The sequence below is a fragment of the Olea europaea genome, unplaced genomic scaffold (genome assembly GCF_002742605.1).
Source record: "Olea europaea var. sylvestris unplaced genomic scaffold, O_europaea_v1 scaffold139, whole genome shotgun sequence".
In the NCBI taxonomy this organism is placed as follows: Eukaryota; Viridiplantae; Streptophyta; class Magnoliopsida; order Lamiales; family Oleaceae; genus Olea; species Olea europaea.
The window spans coordinates 662,788-680,219 of record NW_019231420.1 but is presented as its reverse complement, the minus strand read 5'-3'; the positions used below and the strand labels follow the sequence as shown (position 1 = coordinate 680,219).

Sequence of the window (17,432 nt, the reverse complement as noted above, 5' to 3'; positions counted from 1 at the left end):
TTTTATAAGAGTTAAGATTAAACATATCATTAGTTGTATTAATAATACTGTTGTAAATTTTTTAAAAAATATTATAGTATGAAATCGAATGAAACCAAATCGAATGGAACCAAACTTGACGGTTCTACATACTAAGGTCCAGTAATGTAAAAATGAGAATGAAAAATATAGTCATTATGGATCTCACACAAGAGATAGAAAGTCAAATATGATGACTTGATGTGATTGATCATATTTTTCATTTTAATGAGCACATAATGAGAAACAAACAAGAGTTAAATATTTGAAGTTTGTAGTTCTCTTTGATTTTCTTTAGAATCGAATCGAAGTAGATCATGCCTAGTAGAATGGATCGAACCAAACTATGTCTAGTCCTAGGTATCGATGATGAATAAGTAACTTTATTTAAATTTGAATGAGCAACAAGTAACATTTTAACTTTAGTTGATCAAATAATAATATATAATAATGTTCAATGATCAACAATTAACTTTTTAAATATTAGTGAGGAAGTAGTAATGGACGGCAAAGTTTAGTGAGTAACCAGTAATAAATTAAATTTTGGTGAACAATTAATAATCTAGTAATCATTAATTAAATTAACTCGAGAAAACGAGAGGAGGGAAAAAAAGTGAAGAAAAGAAGAAGAAAAAAAATCGGTTAATAATAATCTGTATCATGAAACTTTATACATCAATATATAAATAATAATGTACAAGTAAAATTACTCTTTAATTATTCAACTCACGTATCTACCCATTCAAACATGAAATTGTTGAGATACATTTGCTAAAATTTTTGGTCAAGAATATCCCAAAAGACCCGTCAAAATCTTTTGCTCCCTTTGCAAGAATTGGATCCAAATAACACCGTATAAGCATAACAAAATAAAAATCTGGTTCAATAAATATTTTAGCTAATCATTACTGGTTAAAATCTCCATTAACCCAATCCTCGTCGAGCAAAGAATTTGCAGCTGTAATGGATTTCTGGCGAAGAGCTCGGACCTTCGCGGAGGAAGCTGCAAAGCAATCACAGGAGCTGACGCAGGGAATTGCCACGGTTAACCTGTCCGACGTCGTTTCGGAGGCTTCGAAGCGATCCAAGGAGTTAGCCGCCGAGGCGTCGAAGAAGTCGCTGGAGCTAGCCAATGAGGCGATGAAGCGTGCCGATCAGATCAAGTCTCAGCTTCCGCCTTCAGCCGTGGTGGCGCTGACTAATTTTGTGGAGTCGTCTGAGAAGGGAAATGAGGCTGATCTGGAGAAGTTTGGGGTGACTGACGATTTGAGGGAGTTTGCCAAGGGTATTACTATAAGTACTTTTCAGGAATTCCCGCTAGAAGGTATTGTATTCCAATGTACTACTTGATCTGCGTTTGTTAGGCTCTTTTGTATGCTGTTAAATGTGGTTTACCGCTGAAAACCTGTTTCAACGATCTAATTGGCGTTGTTTTTCTGTATCTGTAATTTTGAGGGTCATTATCTGCTGAAGATTATGAAGAAAACGGGCTAATCAGAATGATTCCAATCTAACTATCCCTTAGATCCTATATCTTTGTTGCGAATAGCATGTAAAAGCCTTCAGCGTCCTACAAAGTCCGACAAATTCCTGTAACTGTCCGTTGCGGGTCCTTTTTGTTCATCAGATTGGATAAAGTCGCTAATTTTATGAAAAAATGCTAAATAGATGTATAAACCTTTGGCGATATATTGCTCTCTAGACATCCCTGACTGTAGAATTATGCTTCTTGTATGATCATTCATATTGGATTTCAAGTTTCCAATTGTTCTCCACTGTTCTTTTGCTTTTGCTTTTGCTTTTGCTTTTGCTTCCATTTTCTGTTTTATGGTTGGAGTTTAACAATTACGAGAAAGGAAAGAAAACTCCACGGCGGAATTTACTTTTACTTTGGAAGATGTTGGTAACTTTTTGCCCCTTCCCCGTCTTTTTCTCTTTGTGCTTTTATTTTCTTTATGTTCATTCCCCTTTTGTTGCAAGAACTCATTTGGACCAGTAATTTTTGTGCAGATGACTCCGAGATGTCTGATAGTGCTATGGTTTCAAATGTCCGTCAGGATCTCAATGAATGGCAAGAAAAGCATGCGAAGCTTGTTCTCTCAACAGTTAAGGTTAGATACATCTTGCTAATCAGCAACACCTACGGTAGTGTTTAAGTGGGATGAAGGTTAGATCTATCTTTCTCATCAGGAACATCTATGGTAGTGGTTAAGTGACAAAACAAAGTGTCTAAACCTTGTTCCCAATATATTTTGAAAATGGCTTGATAGTGGCTAAGGTGGGAAATACATATTTAGTACATACATGAAGATAATAGAAAGAATCCTTTGAGTTATGTATGAGGGTCTTAAAATACAATTTAATCATAAATAGCCATGTCATGAATAACGGTATGTACGTATTACCTAATTAAGTACCCTCCTCAATTTGGTATATGGATGTGAAGAATATTTGAAACAACTCTGAACTCTTGATCAGTAAGATTTGTGTGCAATGCCCTTTTCCTGCAAGAGCTTCTTGTTTTTCTTGTGAGGACTGGGATGACCTCACTTTGAGTTTGAAATGGCGGATATCCAATTTGTGCTGTCCAAAAAGGAATTTCATTGTATATACGGGCATATAAGGCTGGGTGTTGATTGCAGTCTCTTTCCCAGGTTCAAGCAAACTCCAGAAAATTGTCATGCTGACTCTCCTGCATCTATTGTTCAATATTTCAATGTGGCCCCTTTATTCGCGTTTGCTGCTAGGGGTCCCTAGAGCCATATTAATAGTCAGTAATAGTTCTGACTCCTGGTAGATGTTTTCTTCTTGGATCTTGAATCTACAATCTATTTTTCCACTTTTCATCCTTTAAAATATAGGCTTGATTATAGGTGTGACAATGATAGTGAATGCCACAAATTGGTAAATTTTTTATAAATAATATGCCAGAATGCATGGGAAGACTTCCTTTTGTGCTGTAGTGCCCCTGATGTGAAGCAATTTTTTGGTTTTTTGGAGCCTTAATGAATGAGTGAAATCTCTTCCTTTTTAGTAGAAGTCAATATTATTTTATTTTAAGTTCTCCCTCCCCTCACCCAAACTAATATCTGAGCCAAACAAATCTAAAATTTTTCCATCACCTGGGAATAATAAATACAAAACAGGCCCCAAAGAAATAGACGGAAAATACTTCTTAAGCTGATTTCTAGATGAAGTTAGTGTTATGAGGAATTGTTGCAAAGCTGCTGAGGGAATTCTTTATATTCACTTTCTCATGGTTTAGTAGGTCATATTGGTTGAAATTGTCATGAGTAGTGAAAAAGGTTCTGTAGCTGACATCATTTCCATTGAGAAAATGGCTTTGTTGTTGTTCATTACATTTAAGAGATTGAAACTGACTTTAGACACTTCTTGTTTTTTGTGGAGGGAAAACATAAGATGGCAGTGCAGAGTGGTTGTGAATCTATTGGAGTGCCAAAATGAACATAAGTCTTGCGATGAATATAACCGAGTTAGTATTATTGATGGAGCACATCTTTTATAATGAGGTAACTTAGATGGTTTGAATTTCTATTCACACAAATGCTGTTAAGGTTTAGGTGTTTGTGATTTGCTGCTACACAGCATATTCAAAGCAATGAGTTTCTAGATATCTTTAGTTTGTTGTTTGAGCTTCTCACATGGCTCAATAACAAGTCTGAAATAAAAGAATGTATTTGGGATTCAGTTAGGCCTTCTGCTAACACAGATGCATGGATATAGTTTTGTAATCCTCTTTGTCCCCGCAAAACCGCCAAATGGGTGGCAGATTTGTTCTTTTTAGTATTATTTGGAAATGAACATTAGTTTACTTGAGAAAAGAAAAGTAAATTAGAATACTAGTTGGTTTTACCCAGATTTACCTTTTTCAACCTGCGTATACATGCTACAAAAGTATCTCCACTCTATTGTTTCTCCTTCTTTGAAAATTAGATAGTGTCTGCAAGCTAGTTGCTGCATCACAATGTTATGCCCTATTATAGTTAGATTTGGATCTTGTGCCTCTACGTATATGGCTGTTTTCACTAATATTATCTGGGTTATGCTTTTTATGTGTCTCATAATGATGTAATTTTGCAAACCCTGCTGTTTGGATTTTGGCATGGTTTACTAGAATCAAAATCACGTTTCATGCATGATCAAGACAAGCTTACTAGAAAACATGCTGTAGGTGGAAATGGGGTTGCGGAGAGGAAAAGAATGATCCAAAGAACGAGTTGAATCTTATTAGCTGTCTTCTTTAATTTAAATGAATTCAATGACTAAGTCAAACCCTTAAACACAGCATTGCAACAGTAATTAAATGATTTTTTATTTTTATTTTTTTATTTTTTTGCAGGAAATCTCGAAGCTAAGGTACGAGTTATGCCCCAGAGAGATGAAGGAGAGGAAGTTCTGGAGGATCTACTTTATACTGGTTAGCAGTCATGTCGCACCGTATGTAACTTTTTCCCTGTAAAAGTCTTATTTTGGATTGGTTTGGTGAAGACTGTTTATTCTATATTCGCAGTTAAATCCAATCACCAATGATTCTTCTGATTTGGGTTTTTAAAGCATTTTTAAATAATTAGGTACAGAATATGAACTTCAATACTGGTGACTTTTTTATGAATGCTGAATATATTTCGGTTTGACATTTTGCTCTTTATTGGGAGCGGGAAAAATTCTGCTGAGTTTCTAACTTGAACAGAAATTAAGGGAGGGAGGTGAATTTAAAATAGATTTTGTTCATCTCATTTTTTTTGCTGTTAGCATCTTGGTGTGTGAACACTGCTTCTCCCGGTACTTCAGTTGCTCTATACTTTGGATAAAGCTGTTTTTTGATCTAGAGATGAACTTTGTGTTCTAGTCTACTACCGATTTAGTTCATATTATAAAGCTTCTCCAGATTTCTCGTCCCAACAAGAAATGAGTTACTGTGATTGAATACCCATGTAGAATAAGGCCATTAATCGAATATGCTGTTCGATTTGTACCTGCACCTACTTCAATCTTTTTAGTTCTTTGTTTTTTGTTAGTAAAGCATGTTCTTCCTAGAACTCGCGACGACATCACTTGGTATACAGTGAGAAGCCACTAGCTATTTCTATGAAAGGAAGTTTATTGCATACGACTTGAGTTTAGCTGAACTTTTTCTCTTGTGCTTCTTACGAATTGGAAGCACAATTTGCTTAATGCATGTGATCATGATATTCATGATATTAATTATAAATGAAAATTATAGAACTTGGGATGTGGTATTGACAACCACTATAAACAGATCATCTAAGTCTCCCTCTCTATCTTTCACATTTTTTGGGGGGTGTGGATTAATGAGTTTTGACTAGAATACTTCTACTTTTATTGGTAGGTATGAAAAGAAGTATATGGAAGATGTGAAGCAAAAACATGCTGAAAAGATAAAAGATTCTGAGGTGAAGGAAATTTCATCCGGTGTAACATCTCCTAAAATGGCAGTTGATGATTCAAACCAGAAAAACAGTAAAGCGAAGTCATCAGCATCTGAGCAAGACTTGGATGTATTTCTCCTCGGGGACCTTGAAGAGAGTGACAACGGCCCAGGTATACTACAGGCTCTCCTTAATGTGCATGTCACATGTATCTGCATATCTTTAGGCTTCTTTTGCTCACTTCTTTTTGTCACCCTTCCTTTCCCCACCCCCCTCTTGCCCTTTTTTCGTGTTCTATTGTGCTTTTCTATTGTCAAACTTGGCTTACAAGTCTCCTTATGTTCTTGACAAGGTTAGCACCAACAACCATCCTTCTTGTTGCCACCATCAATCCCATGTTTCCCGTATCTCTATCTATATCCAGCTGTCTTGCATTTTTTTTTTTATTTTCCTGATATCAGGTTAACATAGAATTGGTTCTGATGTAACCCACATGATGACATGTCACAAAACTTTAACTCACTCAAGTTTTAACCTAGTCACTATGTCTGCAAGTTTAGGATTCTCAAACTTACGTTGGTGTAAAAAATAATAAAACCTCACTTCATATGTAAGGAAAAACTCTTTCTTCTATTCCGTACACCCCCCTTTTCTCCCTCGCCCCCCTCCCCATTTTATATTCAGTGATGAATCATAACATGAAACACTCTTTTTTATTCTGTCCAGAATCATAGCGCGCTGATTATCTTTTTGGTTTCTCAGATGACAGGGAAGATATATTTGAAGACGATTTTGACAAGATATAGCTTGGTGAGTGCAGTTTATTGTATATATCTGTTCTTCTCCCTTGTACTATTTATACTCATAAGCCCCTGTTTGATGCCCATTATTTCATTAAAATGAGTATTGCAATACTGAATTATTGGAAAATGTGTGGTTAAAAAGTAGAAAAAAGTTTTTGGTTTACGTGCAAAATATTTTATTTTGAGAATTTGTAATTGGAAATGAGTTTGAGGAGAAATGAGTTGAAATAATGGGAATCAAACAGGGACTAAATATCATTAATCAAGTTCTATTGCAGAAATCAGTCAAGAGAAAGAGTTGCTAATTTTGTAATCGTGTACTTGCTATGAATCTATGCATTGCATTGCTTAGTTCCTTCCTAATAGATGTAACAAAAATTTAGTATTGAGAGAATGCTATCCTCGGCAAATGTCTTGGGAAAATAATGACCTAAGTACTACTGATCACATGTAGTATGGAAGGCAATAGAAAGATAGGAAATTATACATAAATATCTCTGAGTTCGAAATTCCTATCCAGAAACTGACCAAACCTTGAAAAATCTTTAACAAATATAAAAACATTGTAGAATTTATGTAAAATACTGATTTCTGAAAATACAAAATAATCCTGACTCGAGCGAAATGAAACTCAACCTAATGAAGACTCAATTACAGGACGATTTGTGCTACAAAATATCTTTGGTGGAATTTGAGTTATGCCAGGGATTCTTCCTTTTGCCTGTTTTATTCTGGCATTTTTGTTGAAAAATGTAAAGTCATCCTTAACATTAGTGCTTTGATTACTCCTCTTTTGGTAGTAAAGAAATGAGGAATGGAAGGAACTCAAAGGGGAGGATGGTCACTTTAGCAGAAAGTATCAATATCTTTAATCAAGTTAAGGGGCTAATGTTGTGGCTTCATGAATTATGGAATATTAAATTTTTATGACAGCCATAGAATATGCAAAGAGTGCATCTATTTATTTCTAGTGAACGCTTAATTACAAGTGGATCTTCAAGATTCTACAATTTACTTTTGCATAAATTTTATTTGGTTAAGTGATCAAAATTAGGTCCAAGTTTTGTTTAAAACAAATTCTTGGATATAGTTAACAGAACCTGATATGGTACCAGTGTTCTAAATAGCGCGCTAATGCGCAGCGAGGCTAGGGCGCCAAACACTTGTTTGGCGCCTTATTTGGCGGTCAATGGACGCGAGGTGAGGCTAAGGCGCCAACGCGCGCATTATTACCCTTTTTTTTTTAGTTAGAACTTGTAATTATTAAATAATTTATAATTATTAAATAAATTTTTTTATTGATTAAAAATTTAAAATAATATTAAAATAAGAAAACATTTTTTTACTTATTTGCCTCGTCTAATCTCGCATTGCCCTTAGCTTGGCATCAATTCATCGTCATGCATTACGCCTTTTAGAACACTATATGGTACCATCACTGTTGACAACATTTTCTTTTATACATGAGGAGTTATATCTATAGGTGATGCAATGTGATTTTATTTGCTGCTGGACCACGATGGTATTAATAAGAGCTTGTTTGGCTGTGCTTGACAGTAATTCAAACTTACTTTTAAGTCATTTTTCGAAACTTGATTTTCAAAGTTGCTTTCATTACTAACTTCACTAGAAAGGACGTTTTAACCATATACAAAAGTAACGTTAAACTTCAGCCAAACTTGCTCTAAATTGGGTTGATGCAAATCTGCTTATCTTTAGTTAATCACTTTTAATGCAGTCTGTTTGATGATCATGTGTCCTAAATCCACAAGAAAATGAGAATATATAACAGTCGAAGGGCCACGGCTGATGTTGCTCGCAGTAATGCCAATACTTCTGATTTGGAGGATAAAGCACTAATCTTAAGAAGGCTAATTCTGATGTTGCAAAATCTACGGGACAATAGTAAGTTCTCTCATCTTACCTTCTTCTTTTTATTTTTTATTTTTAGAATCTGGCAAAATCGATTTTACTACTAGACTAGAGTATATTTTTTTGTTCTTTTCATATGACTATGGAGTTTTAGAGCGTTTAGTAGTTTTCGACTCTTCCTTCACCTTGCTGAATCAATCAGCAAAATTACTCTTTTAGGTTCTTTGCCGTTACATAATCTATGTTTTTGCTGTAAATTTCGTTGCGTTTTGTACCATTATAAGTTAATTCTCTTGCTACTTATATAAGCATGAAGGTGTTATTTAGATAACTTTGTGCCTTGTGTGTTCGATTAATTGTAGTCCGAAAATAAAATTAGAGCAATCCAGTAGCAATAAACTTTTTGGTACAATCCAATTTGCCTGCTGGATGAGATAAAATGAAATAAAGAATCAAAGCCTACATCTCTACAGTAGGTAATGCATTTTTGTCTTGAAGTCATTGGATTTCTTCCTAATAAAATATTGAATAATGTTAATGAGTACTACAGTTGTAACATTACTCTAAAAGATTGGTCACAACTGAAATTGCGTCAATTTAGTGTATGCTTGATGTCAGCTATTCTCAAATATTCCATCCCCGTCTTATTTATCAATGTAACATCACTTTCAAGGTGGCACGACATTATCAGAGCGCCGCTCTCCTCTCACCTATTCAATATTTTTCTACACCTAAAGACAATCAAATTTAGTACCGAAAGCGGCAGTTGACATCAAGCTAAATTATTATATTAATTTTCTTAGCTTCATTAAAAATATTAGAGTACATAAAATCTCACGATATTTTATAAAAGGATTGATACGCTCAACCTTTTAGGACATTTAAAAGGATTGATAAGCTATACCATTTCGTAGTGACGCTATCTAAATTCGGACCTTGACTGACCTAAGGACTCGTGGTATTAAGGGACTTGTTTGAGAGTCAAGGATGGAAAAAGCCAAACGTTCAAGGTGGGAGACAGATTCAAAAACAGGGCGTCGACATGGTGCCCCCTATTGGAGGGTCGGCTGTTGGGCAATGGTGCCCTTTTTTTGCCCTGTCCCCCACCCTGGACAGGAAGCAAAACTGGTCAAGGATCGTGGTGACCTAAGGTGGTCAAGAGACCCAGGGCCTTGTTGGTGGCGGACTCATTTGAGAACTAATGGTCTTTGTGACATGAGGTGGTAAAGAGACTCGAGATATTGTTGGTTCTGGCAAGTCAATGGTCTTTTTGATTTGAGGATATGAATTTCAATTTAACTTAATTCGAGTATTAATTGCATCAAACATCGAATAAGGACTAGATATATAATCGTTTTAATCCTTATTCAGTCTAATACGATGCGTCAAATGTGCCCTTACAAATAAACGTGAAAATTTATTTTATTTTTTGGTCAATAAGATACTTAAATAGCAAACACATCTCATATCCTAACACTGTACAATACGAATATGGCAAATATTGAAATTTTAATTTAACACGTTTTAATCATTGGGAATGTTAAAAAAATGAAATAATAAATTTTCTCAAACTTTACGGTTCTGTGAATTTCATTTTTCAATATAAATCAAAGGATTTAAAACAATGAGATTTCGAGATGTCGGCATCTCTTGGCACTTCATTGTAGTGTGACCAATTAAATACTGCCACGTTTATTAGTGGGCCCCGCCTTTAGCTGGATCCTCATTCATTAATTCTGGTGTACACAGTACGCATACACCCTTATAACAGGTTCACCACTCAGATTTATTAGTTATTTGATTTATTCAATACACCCCTTCTCTTTTAATTATTTTATAACAAAAATTTTGTATCATTGAAATTTAACTTTTCATTATTGGTGACGAAAATCGTCTAAATCTTCATCACGTTATTACCTGACCTTATTGGAAATGATTTCAAATATTTGAATATCGATCTCACCTGAAAAGTAAAATTTAATTCTATATAATTGAATATACAAATTTGACGTCTACTTGCTCTTTATTAAAAAGTCAAGTCAAAGCAACACGTCAATTATTTATTTTCGATAGTAAATAATCTTTAACCTTTTTGGGCAATTCAGGGGAGCAGATATAGACAGAAGATTAACTGGGCTTGTTCCTTAAAAGATAATAATAAAAAGACTAAAAGGACATTAATTTGTGTCAATTTAATGATGAATTTCTTAATAAATGTATCAACTAAGTAATAAACAGTTTCCATTCGAGGCTATCTCCGTTCAACTTTATCCTTCCAAGGTTTTGCCATTTATATTCTTTTTTAATACGTCATTGACGATGACTAACGTAGAAATTGATAGAAAATGACAACTTTGACGATAACTGCGATAAAGTCCAATTATTATTTTTCTTCTTTTGACATAAAATTGTATTTCTTGAATTATGTCTCATGAAAGTCCTATCAAGAATAAATCAATTTTTTCAAGAAGAATCAAAATAACTCATCCTTAAATGCAATGTAGTAATTATCTTTTCTTTTTCTTTGGTCCAATTGAATTAATTGAAGTAAATCTACTTCAAAGCCCTATCTTAATGTGAGCCATGTTTTCTCTTTTGCAAAAGAAAATACTTTTAAAAAGATCAACCAAATAAAAAAACAAAAAAACAAAAGAAAGGAAAAAAGAATCTTGATGAGTTTTGATGTAAAATTGTATTTACTAATTAAGAATAATGCCACTTTATCAGAAAGTAGGTGACATAATGGTTGACATAATAGGTGTTGACAAGACGTGATTGATTGAAAAAGCTAATTATATTTTGGGGTGTTATCCATAATAGTGTCCCACCCCCTCACATGTGCCGGGCCCACCTAATATTTTGGTGGGCCTGGCACATGTGAGGGGTGGGTCACCATTATGTATCCCCTTTATGTACCACAAGGGTTTTCCTTATATTTTATACAATTCAATGATATATTGCCATATGACATTATGTTAACGATTATGTCAACCATTATATTTATGTAGTATGATTGTTTAGTGATAATAAGAGTTCCTTTCTTTTTCATCTCTCTTTCATGTCATCTACTTGTATGTATACAATAATGTACAAATAGTATTACTCTTACTAATTAATGAATAATAATAACTATTTATTTATTTTTATTTTTTTTAACAAATCGGGATAGGCTATCAAAAAGTAAAACGTCAAAGGATGATCGACGAGGAGGACTTGTGATGAGAGTTTATATTGCTGAATCCTCTCTAATGATCAAAAATATTGAAATAAGGTCGAACTAGTAATAAAAATCTATTAAAAAGGATAAATAGTTTTTAGTTAAAGTGGCCAGTTTTTAGTTTATTTCACCTCGTTTGTATGGTTAAAAAAATTGATAAAAATTTAAGTCAAAATTAACAATTAATTTTAATCATATAATTTATGAAATTCATAATGTTTATCAAATTTTCAATCACATTTAATTATTTGTTATCAATTTTTTATTTTCTTAAAATCAAAATCGAACGGTGCTGACAACCTAATTTGTATAAAAAGATGAATGGTGTTGGTGTGTTATGATGGAGCGCGTCACAGGAGATTAAAACTATATAATCAATCATATGAACTGCCCCCACCAACGGACTCTGTCTTGTTGTATCTGTCTCCTTTTCAATTCCCTCCGCCGCAATCTTATTTACTTGCCCCCGTCGACGGCTGCCGGAGACTACTTCAACACCTCCCTGGATTGCACACCGGATCTCAAACAAACTCTTTTCATTTCTTCACTTAACACTCGAAAACTTCAAATTTTGGCCCGGGATCCTGTGAGATCGAGGCTTTTTCTTGTCTGTTACTGTTGGAATTGTGTGTGTGAAAAAATAAATGTACATTTTGAGTTTGCGTGTTTAAAAGAATATTTCCTTTTGATACCAACAAAGCATTTGCTGTTTCTCGTTCTGATTTGAGATTTTGATCGTCATCTGAACAGTATTTTATCTCATTCTCTGTACTTGATCCAAAACCAGAACGACGTAGTTTTTTTTTTTTTTCCCCAGCAAGTGTGGCAAATTGAGTGTATGGGGTTGACATGTGTAGAACTGAGGGAGGAGGAGGAGTAATGGGGTTGAAAACGACGGCTTTTGGAGGGGATAAATTAGAGAAGCTGAGAAGTAATGGGGCGGTGGCAAAGAGAAAAATGAGGATATGGATTATAAGGGCAACGACATTGGTTTTGCTGTGTACTTGCTTGGTTCAGTTGACGGCACTGGGAGAGACGTGGGGGCCAAGGGTATTGAAGGGCTGGCCTTCTTGCTTTTCTCGAGAATCGGCTGCGGCTGCCACCTTGGAGGTTAAGTCATCGCCGGAGCTCCCGGCCAGAGTTCTGCCGGTGAAGAGTAAGTGGCCCATACTTTTATAATGTTTGTGTGTTTGTGTAATATGGAAATGGAAATATCCCAATTCAATGTGCAAAATCATTTATTGATTACACTCTTGTTGAAAAATCTCCCTTATTAGTTCACAAGGCGGACATTCCACAAGCCATATCGTCAAAAGTCTTGAGCTGTAAGCGAGAGAGACAAACTCTTTGACACGCCCCCAAACTTGCAGACTGAATTTCATTTTTCACCAATGTCCTTACATATAAGGATGTGAATTGTTATATATAAATGCGTTACTGCAAGATCCCAGATTTTTTGCTCTAATACCACGTTCAACTACCTTTTGTTGAAGTCTTTACACGTGGATAAGATGGGTAGCTGTGAGTTTCGTTCTTTTGAATTACCTCGTCTAAAAGCTAAATTGAGGCGATTCAGCAAGCGATTTGTGACCCAGTCACGCCATTATGTTTTAATTAATGAAGCAACGGCATCTGTTTTTGTACGTTAAGTAGCAAATAATTGGTAACAAGTCTGTTCTTGTTTTCTTTCCCTTTCTTCAATAAAATGCAAGTGTGTACTAAATGTGCTTATGTGGTGATGTTGAAGTGTTTTCCTTGCTAAGGACATGTTATTAGATTTAGTACTATATGTGTTAACATTTATTCTAGTAATTACGATCTTAATTTATGGATAAGTGAGAAATTATGCAATATAAGATATACTCTAACTGGATCCTGTTCTGTAAACCTATGAGGTTCAAGAAAATTCTGTCTACAATCGACAGATAGATTCTTTCAATTCAAGATTCATCTTAATCACTAAAGGACTTGTAGATTCTTCTATTCTTTTGGATGGTTCCTTTATTTGTTATAGTTATAACTTCTTCTTCTTCTTCTTTAAAAAATAAAAATAAAAAAATTGGCTTATTACAATTTTCCCTGTTTTGTTCTAGACCGAATGAAATGAAAAAAGGAATCTGTGTATGCAACGCCAAGTTTCTTGGGATTAAGGTTTAGCTAGTAGTAGTATTAATTATCATTGTGTTGTTTTCCTCATGTTATTCTTTTAGTATGAACTTGTTTTGCATGATACTCCAGAATTAACTTCCCTTGAACCTTTTACTGCATGAATTCTGGTGTGGACTGCCCTTTTGATGTGGTGTTTGAATATAGGGGTTTACAAGAACAATGGTTACCTGATGGTCTCGTGCAACGGAGGGCTTAATCAAATGCGCGCAGCGGTGGGATTTTTTAGTTGTTAATTGATATGCATATGATGAAGTAGAAACTTATTTGAGTTCCTGAGTTTTCCTAATAAAATCAAATGGTTAACTGGAACTGTCATTTCTTTGGCTACAGATATGTGACATGGTTGCAATAGCAAGATATTTGAATGTTACATTGATAGTTCCCGAGCTGGATAAGACTTCTTTTTGGAATGACCCAAGGTGTGCCTAGATTCTCAATCATACCATTTTTCACTCATAAATTGATTCTTTATCACGTAGGATATTTTTAGTTGGTAAGACATTCGTTATCTTTGATTTCTCAGTGAATTCCAAGACATATTTGATGTCGACCATTTCATCTCATCCTTGAGAGATGAAGTTCGGATATTGGAGGAACTACCACCACGAGTCAAGAGGAGAGTTGAGCTAGGAATGAGATATACGATGCCTCCCGTTAGTTGGTCGGACATTTCTTACTATCAGAATCAGGTTGGTGGTTTGTGGTCTTGTTGCTTTGATTTCTTCTGCTTTATGTTATGAATTAATTAAGACCCATCCCAATTACAAGAGCAATATGAATCAAAAGAAAATCTGAAACACACTAGAAAATACACACATTTTTATCACCCTCAATGTGAGAACTATGTATATAAGATTTGAGGTTTCATCTTAAAAGATCAACCTTATTAAAAATAGTCCAAATCTTTATAAATTGATCTATGTTTTCATCTTTAAAAATAGTCCAACCTTATTAACATATCCACGCAAGATGGCGGCTCGTATGACCATACCAATCTTAAAGTTCATGTGATCATTTTTTGAGTTTTAATCGGATCGAATTGTTGTTGGAGTTTAATTTGCTCTGATATCATATTAAGACTTGGTATTTCATTTTAAAAAGTCAAACTTGTTAACAGGAGTAGTCCCGACTCTTATAAATTGGTCTATATTTTCATCTTTATTTGATGTGAGATTTTATCCCTTAACACTATGTCCACTGGTAAATTCTTCCCTAAATGCCCTCGTATATCCTTTACTTAGTAGGAATATTAATTCGACCTGTGTTCGGGGAGAAAGTAGACAATATGATCAAGCTTTATAATATCCAAGACTGTACCCTTCTGATTTCTACTTCAATTGCATTTCACTCTTTTTACATTAAAAATGCAGATACTTCCTCTGATTCAGAAATATAAAGTTGTGCATTTAAATAGAACAGATGCTCGCCTTGCCAATAACGGTCAGCCCTTGGAGATTCAGAGGCTTCGTTGCCGAGTAAACTTCAGTGCTTTGAGGTTCACTCGTCAGATTGAAGAATTGGGCAGGAAAATAATCAATATACTTAGGCAAAATGGTCAGTTCATGGTACTTCATCTCAGATATGAAATGGACATGTTAGCTTTTTCTGGCTGTACTCATGGCTGCAATAAGGGCGAGACGGACGAGTTGACAACAATGAGGTTGTTTACTTCTTTATGTTGTTGAAGGCCTAATTTAAATAAACGAATGTATTTTCTCTCTAACGCATTTATGTCAAAATTGTGCACGTGTCGGGCTTTCGATCTAACCTACACACGAGGAGACATGTTGAATATATTAATTAGATGAATAATCTCATTTCCTTTTTTAACATATTAAGCTTTTAAATATGATGGTTCAATACTATTGTATAAGTATATGTAGAAATTGAATATTTCTTCATTGTTTTGCTAAGCTTTTGCCTCTCGCCTCACCAGATATGCTTACCCATGGTGGAAAGAGAAAATCATAAACTCCGATTTGAAAAGGAAAGACGGTCTATGTCCTTTGACACCTGAGGAAACTGCGCTCACGTTAAGGGCATTAGACATTGATCGCAATATCCAGATTTACATTGCTGCTGGAGAAATTTATGGTGGACAAAGAAGAATGAATGGACTTGCAGCAGCTTATCCCAACTTGGTAAGTAAATTAGCCGAAGCTAACAGCTGATATGGAATCAACACGTGCCTTTTTTTATCTCACTTGTCTTTTGCTTTATCATAATTTATAACAGGCTCGGAAGGAGACACTGTTGAAGTCTTCAGACCTGAGTTCGTTCCAGAATCACTCTTCTCAAATGGCAGCACTCGATTATCTTGTTTCGCTGGAGAGCGATATCTTTTGTCCTACCTACGACGGAAATATGGCTAAAGTTGTTGAAGGCCATCGGAGGTAATGATTTTTGGTAAATAAATCTATTAATTGACTCGCCTTGAAAAAAAATTAGAAAGAAGATTTCTGTATTTTGCACTATATTCTCTAACTTCCCTCCTAGTGATTAATGAAACACAAAGGTCAAAGAATGACCATAGTGAAGTTTAACTCATTGCATAAAAATGATTCTCATTAAGCCTGGATTTATTGTCTTAGTTGATTTGTTAAGTTATTGTACATTTCATTATTGTTTTCATGATTCAGAGTATTCTTCCTATTCTATCCCTTCTAAAAAGAATCAATTAGTGTATCTATTATGTACCTACCAGCTTCAGATATTTCAGTCTGAAATTTCTTTGGTTGTGTCTCTTTCAGATATCTCGGGTATAAGAAAACAATGTTATTGGATAGAAGGCTTTTAGTCAATCTAATAGACCAATATAAATCCGGTTCGCTAACTTGGGACGAATTTTCAGCTGCGGTTAAAGATACTCATGCTGAACGCATGGGAAGCCCTACAGTAAGGTTGGTGATTCCTGATAAACCTAAAGAAGAAGATTATTTTTATGCCAACCCGCAGGAGTGTCTGCAACATTTAAGTGACAACGAGCCACAAGGTGGTATTCAAACATCTTTTCCAGTAAACAGTGGTCGGAATCCAGGCAGTCAAGTAATGGATGTCAATACAGATTCCCCATCTGAGTTATTTTGAGACGAGGATTAGCTTTGACGCTGCTTTCTTGAAGATTATATATGAAGCCAGGAGAGGATTGCATTTAACGGGATCACATTTATTTTTTTTTGTGTTTTTTTTTTTTTTTTTTTTTTTTTGGTATAAGTTAATGATACAATTCATGTATAGAAACTTACCCTGCCTTTCAAGGGTTACATCGACTTATCCTCAGTATACACACAAGGATGCATATACAGATTTTCTTTTACTGGAAATTGGATTTGCCTGAGGTTAAGCTTTTAATCTTCTTTCCTTTTCCTTTTTGTTCATCAGCCTGTGTTCCATACTGCCTTGTTGTCATTCAACAATATAATGCTGGTGGCTAAATATGTATTTTTTGTCCTCCTGCGATCAGCATGTCGATAAGTATTCTGATAGCCTAGTAAAGTTTGTCTGGAGAGCTGGATCGTCTCATTTTTATCTTAAGAAAATGAAATTATACGAGGAAAAATAAAAATTCTGTCGGCTTTCTGAGAGCATGGCCTGCCCAGTCTAAACTTGTTGGCTGTGGCTAGCTATTTTTACATGCGATCCAAAGAGCTTTATGTGAACAATCCTGACTATAGAAACAAAAATCCCAAAAATTTGAGTGTCCAATAAATGTTTTGTTGGTAGACTTTCCTCTGTAAACAACTGGTTCTTAGGGTGTCTGATATAACCAATGTTGTGGCGAAAATAAGTGATTATGGCCAAATGTTTTTTGTACTTTTTATTGAAATAAGTTTTTATAAGCAATTAAGAATGTCAAATGGTTCATTTGAGAATGTATGTTTTGTCAACCAAATGACACAAATATAAAACAAAATTAAATTGAATTAGTGAAATATCATTTTG

General features: G+C 34.8%; 2 protein-coding genes across 2 annotated transcripts; both read left to right on the top strand.

Annotated features, from left to right (window-relative positions):
- The first annotated feature begins 749 nt into the window (after positions 1-749).
- LOC111375608 lies at positions 750-8,435 on the top strand. The gene is made up of 6 exons (XM_022998461.1): positions 750-1,342; positions 2,029-2,129; positions 4,379-4,476; positions 5,390-5,601; positions 6,192-6,239; positions 7,971-8,435. The coding sequence occupies exons 1-5, from the start codon at positions 982-984 to the stop codon at positions 6,233-6,235; spliced, it is 816 nt and encodes a 271-aa protein (XP_022854229.1). The 5' UTR covers positions 750-981; the 3' UTR covers positions 6,236-6,239; positions 7,971-8,435.
- A 3,263-nt stretch (positions 8,436-11,698) lies between these two features.
- On the top strand, positions 11,699-16,841 carry LOC111375607 (O-fucosyltransferase 34-like). Its single transcript, XM_022998460.1, has 8 exons — positions 11,699-12,477; positions 13,635-13,702; positions 13,821-13,909; positions 14,014-14,179; positions 14,861-15,150; positions 15,427-15,631; positions 15,726-15,883; positions 16,241-16,841. The coding sequence occupies exons 1-8, from the start codon at positions 12,171-12,173 to the stop codon at positions 16,575-16,577; spliced, it is 1,620 nt and encodes a 539-aa protein (XP_022854228.1). The 5' UTR covers positions 11,699-12,170; the 3' UTR covers positions 16,578-16,841.
- Positions 16,842-17,432: the final 591 nt, after the last annotated feature.

What these genes read in the sequence shown, in the direction of transcription:
- LOC111375607 (XM_022998460.1), top strand. Translation starts at nt 12,171, where the DNA reads ATGTGTAGAACTGAGGGAGGAGGAGGAGTAATGGGGTTGAAAACGACG. An exon ending in TTTCTTACTATCAGAATCAG is followed by an intron (nt 14,180 to 14,860) that starts GTTGGTGGTTTG and finishes TTAAAAATGCAG; the next exon opens with ATACTTCCTCTGATTCAGAA. An exon ending in GTTGTTGAAGGCCATCGGAG is followed by an intron (nt 15,884 to 16,240) that starts GTAATGATTTTT and finishes TGTCTCTTTCAG; the next exon opens with ATATCTCGGGTATAAGAAAA.
- LOC111375608 (XM_022998461.1), top strand. Translation starts at nt 982, where the DNA reads ATGGATTTCTGGCGAAGAGCTCGGACCTTCGCGGAGGAAGCTGCAAAG. An exon ending in TTGTTCTCTCAACAGTTAAG is followed by an intron (nt 2,130 to 4,378) that starts GTTAGATACATC and finishes ATTTTTTTGCAG; the next exon opens with GAAATCTCGAAGCTAAGGTA. An exon ending in AGAGAGTGACAACGGCCCAG is followed by an intron (nt 5,602 to 6,191) that starts GTATACTACAGG and finishes TTGGTTTCTCAG; the next exon opens with ATGACAGGGAAGATATATTT.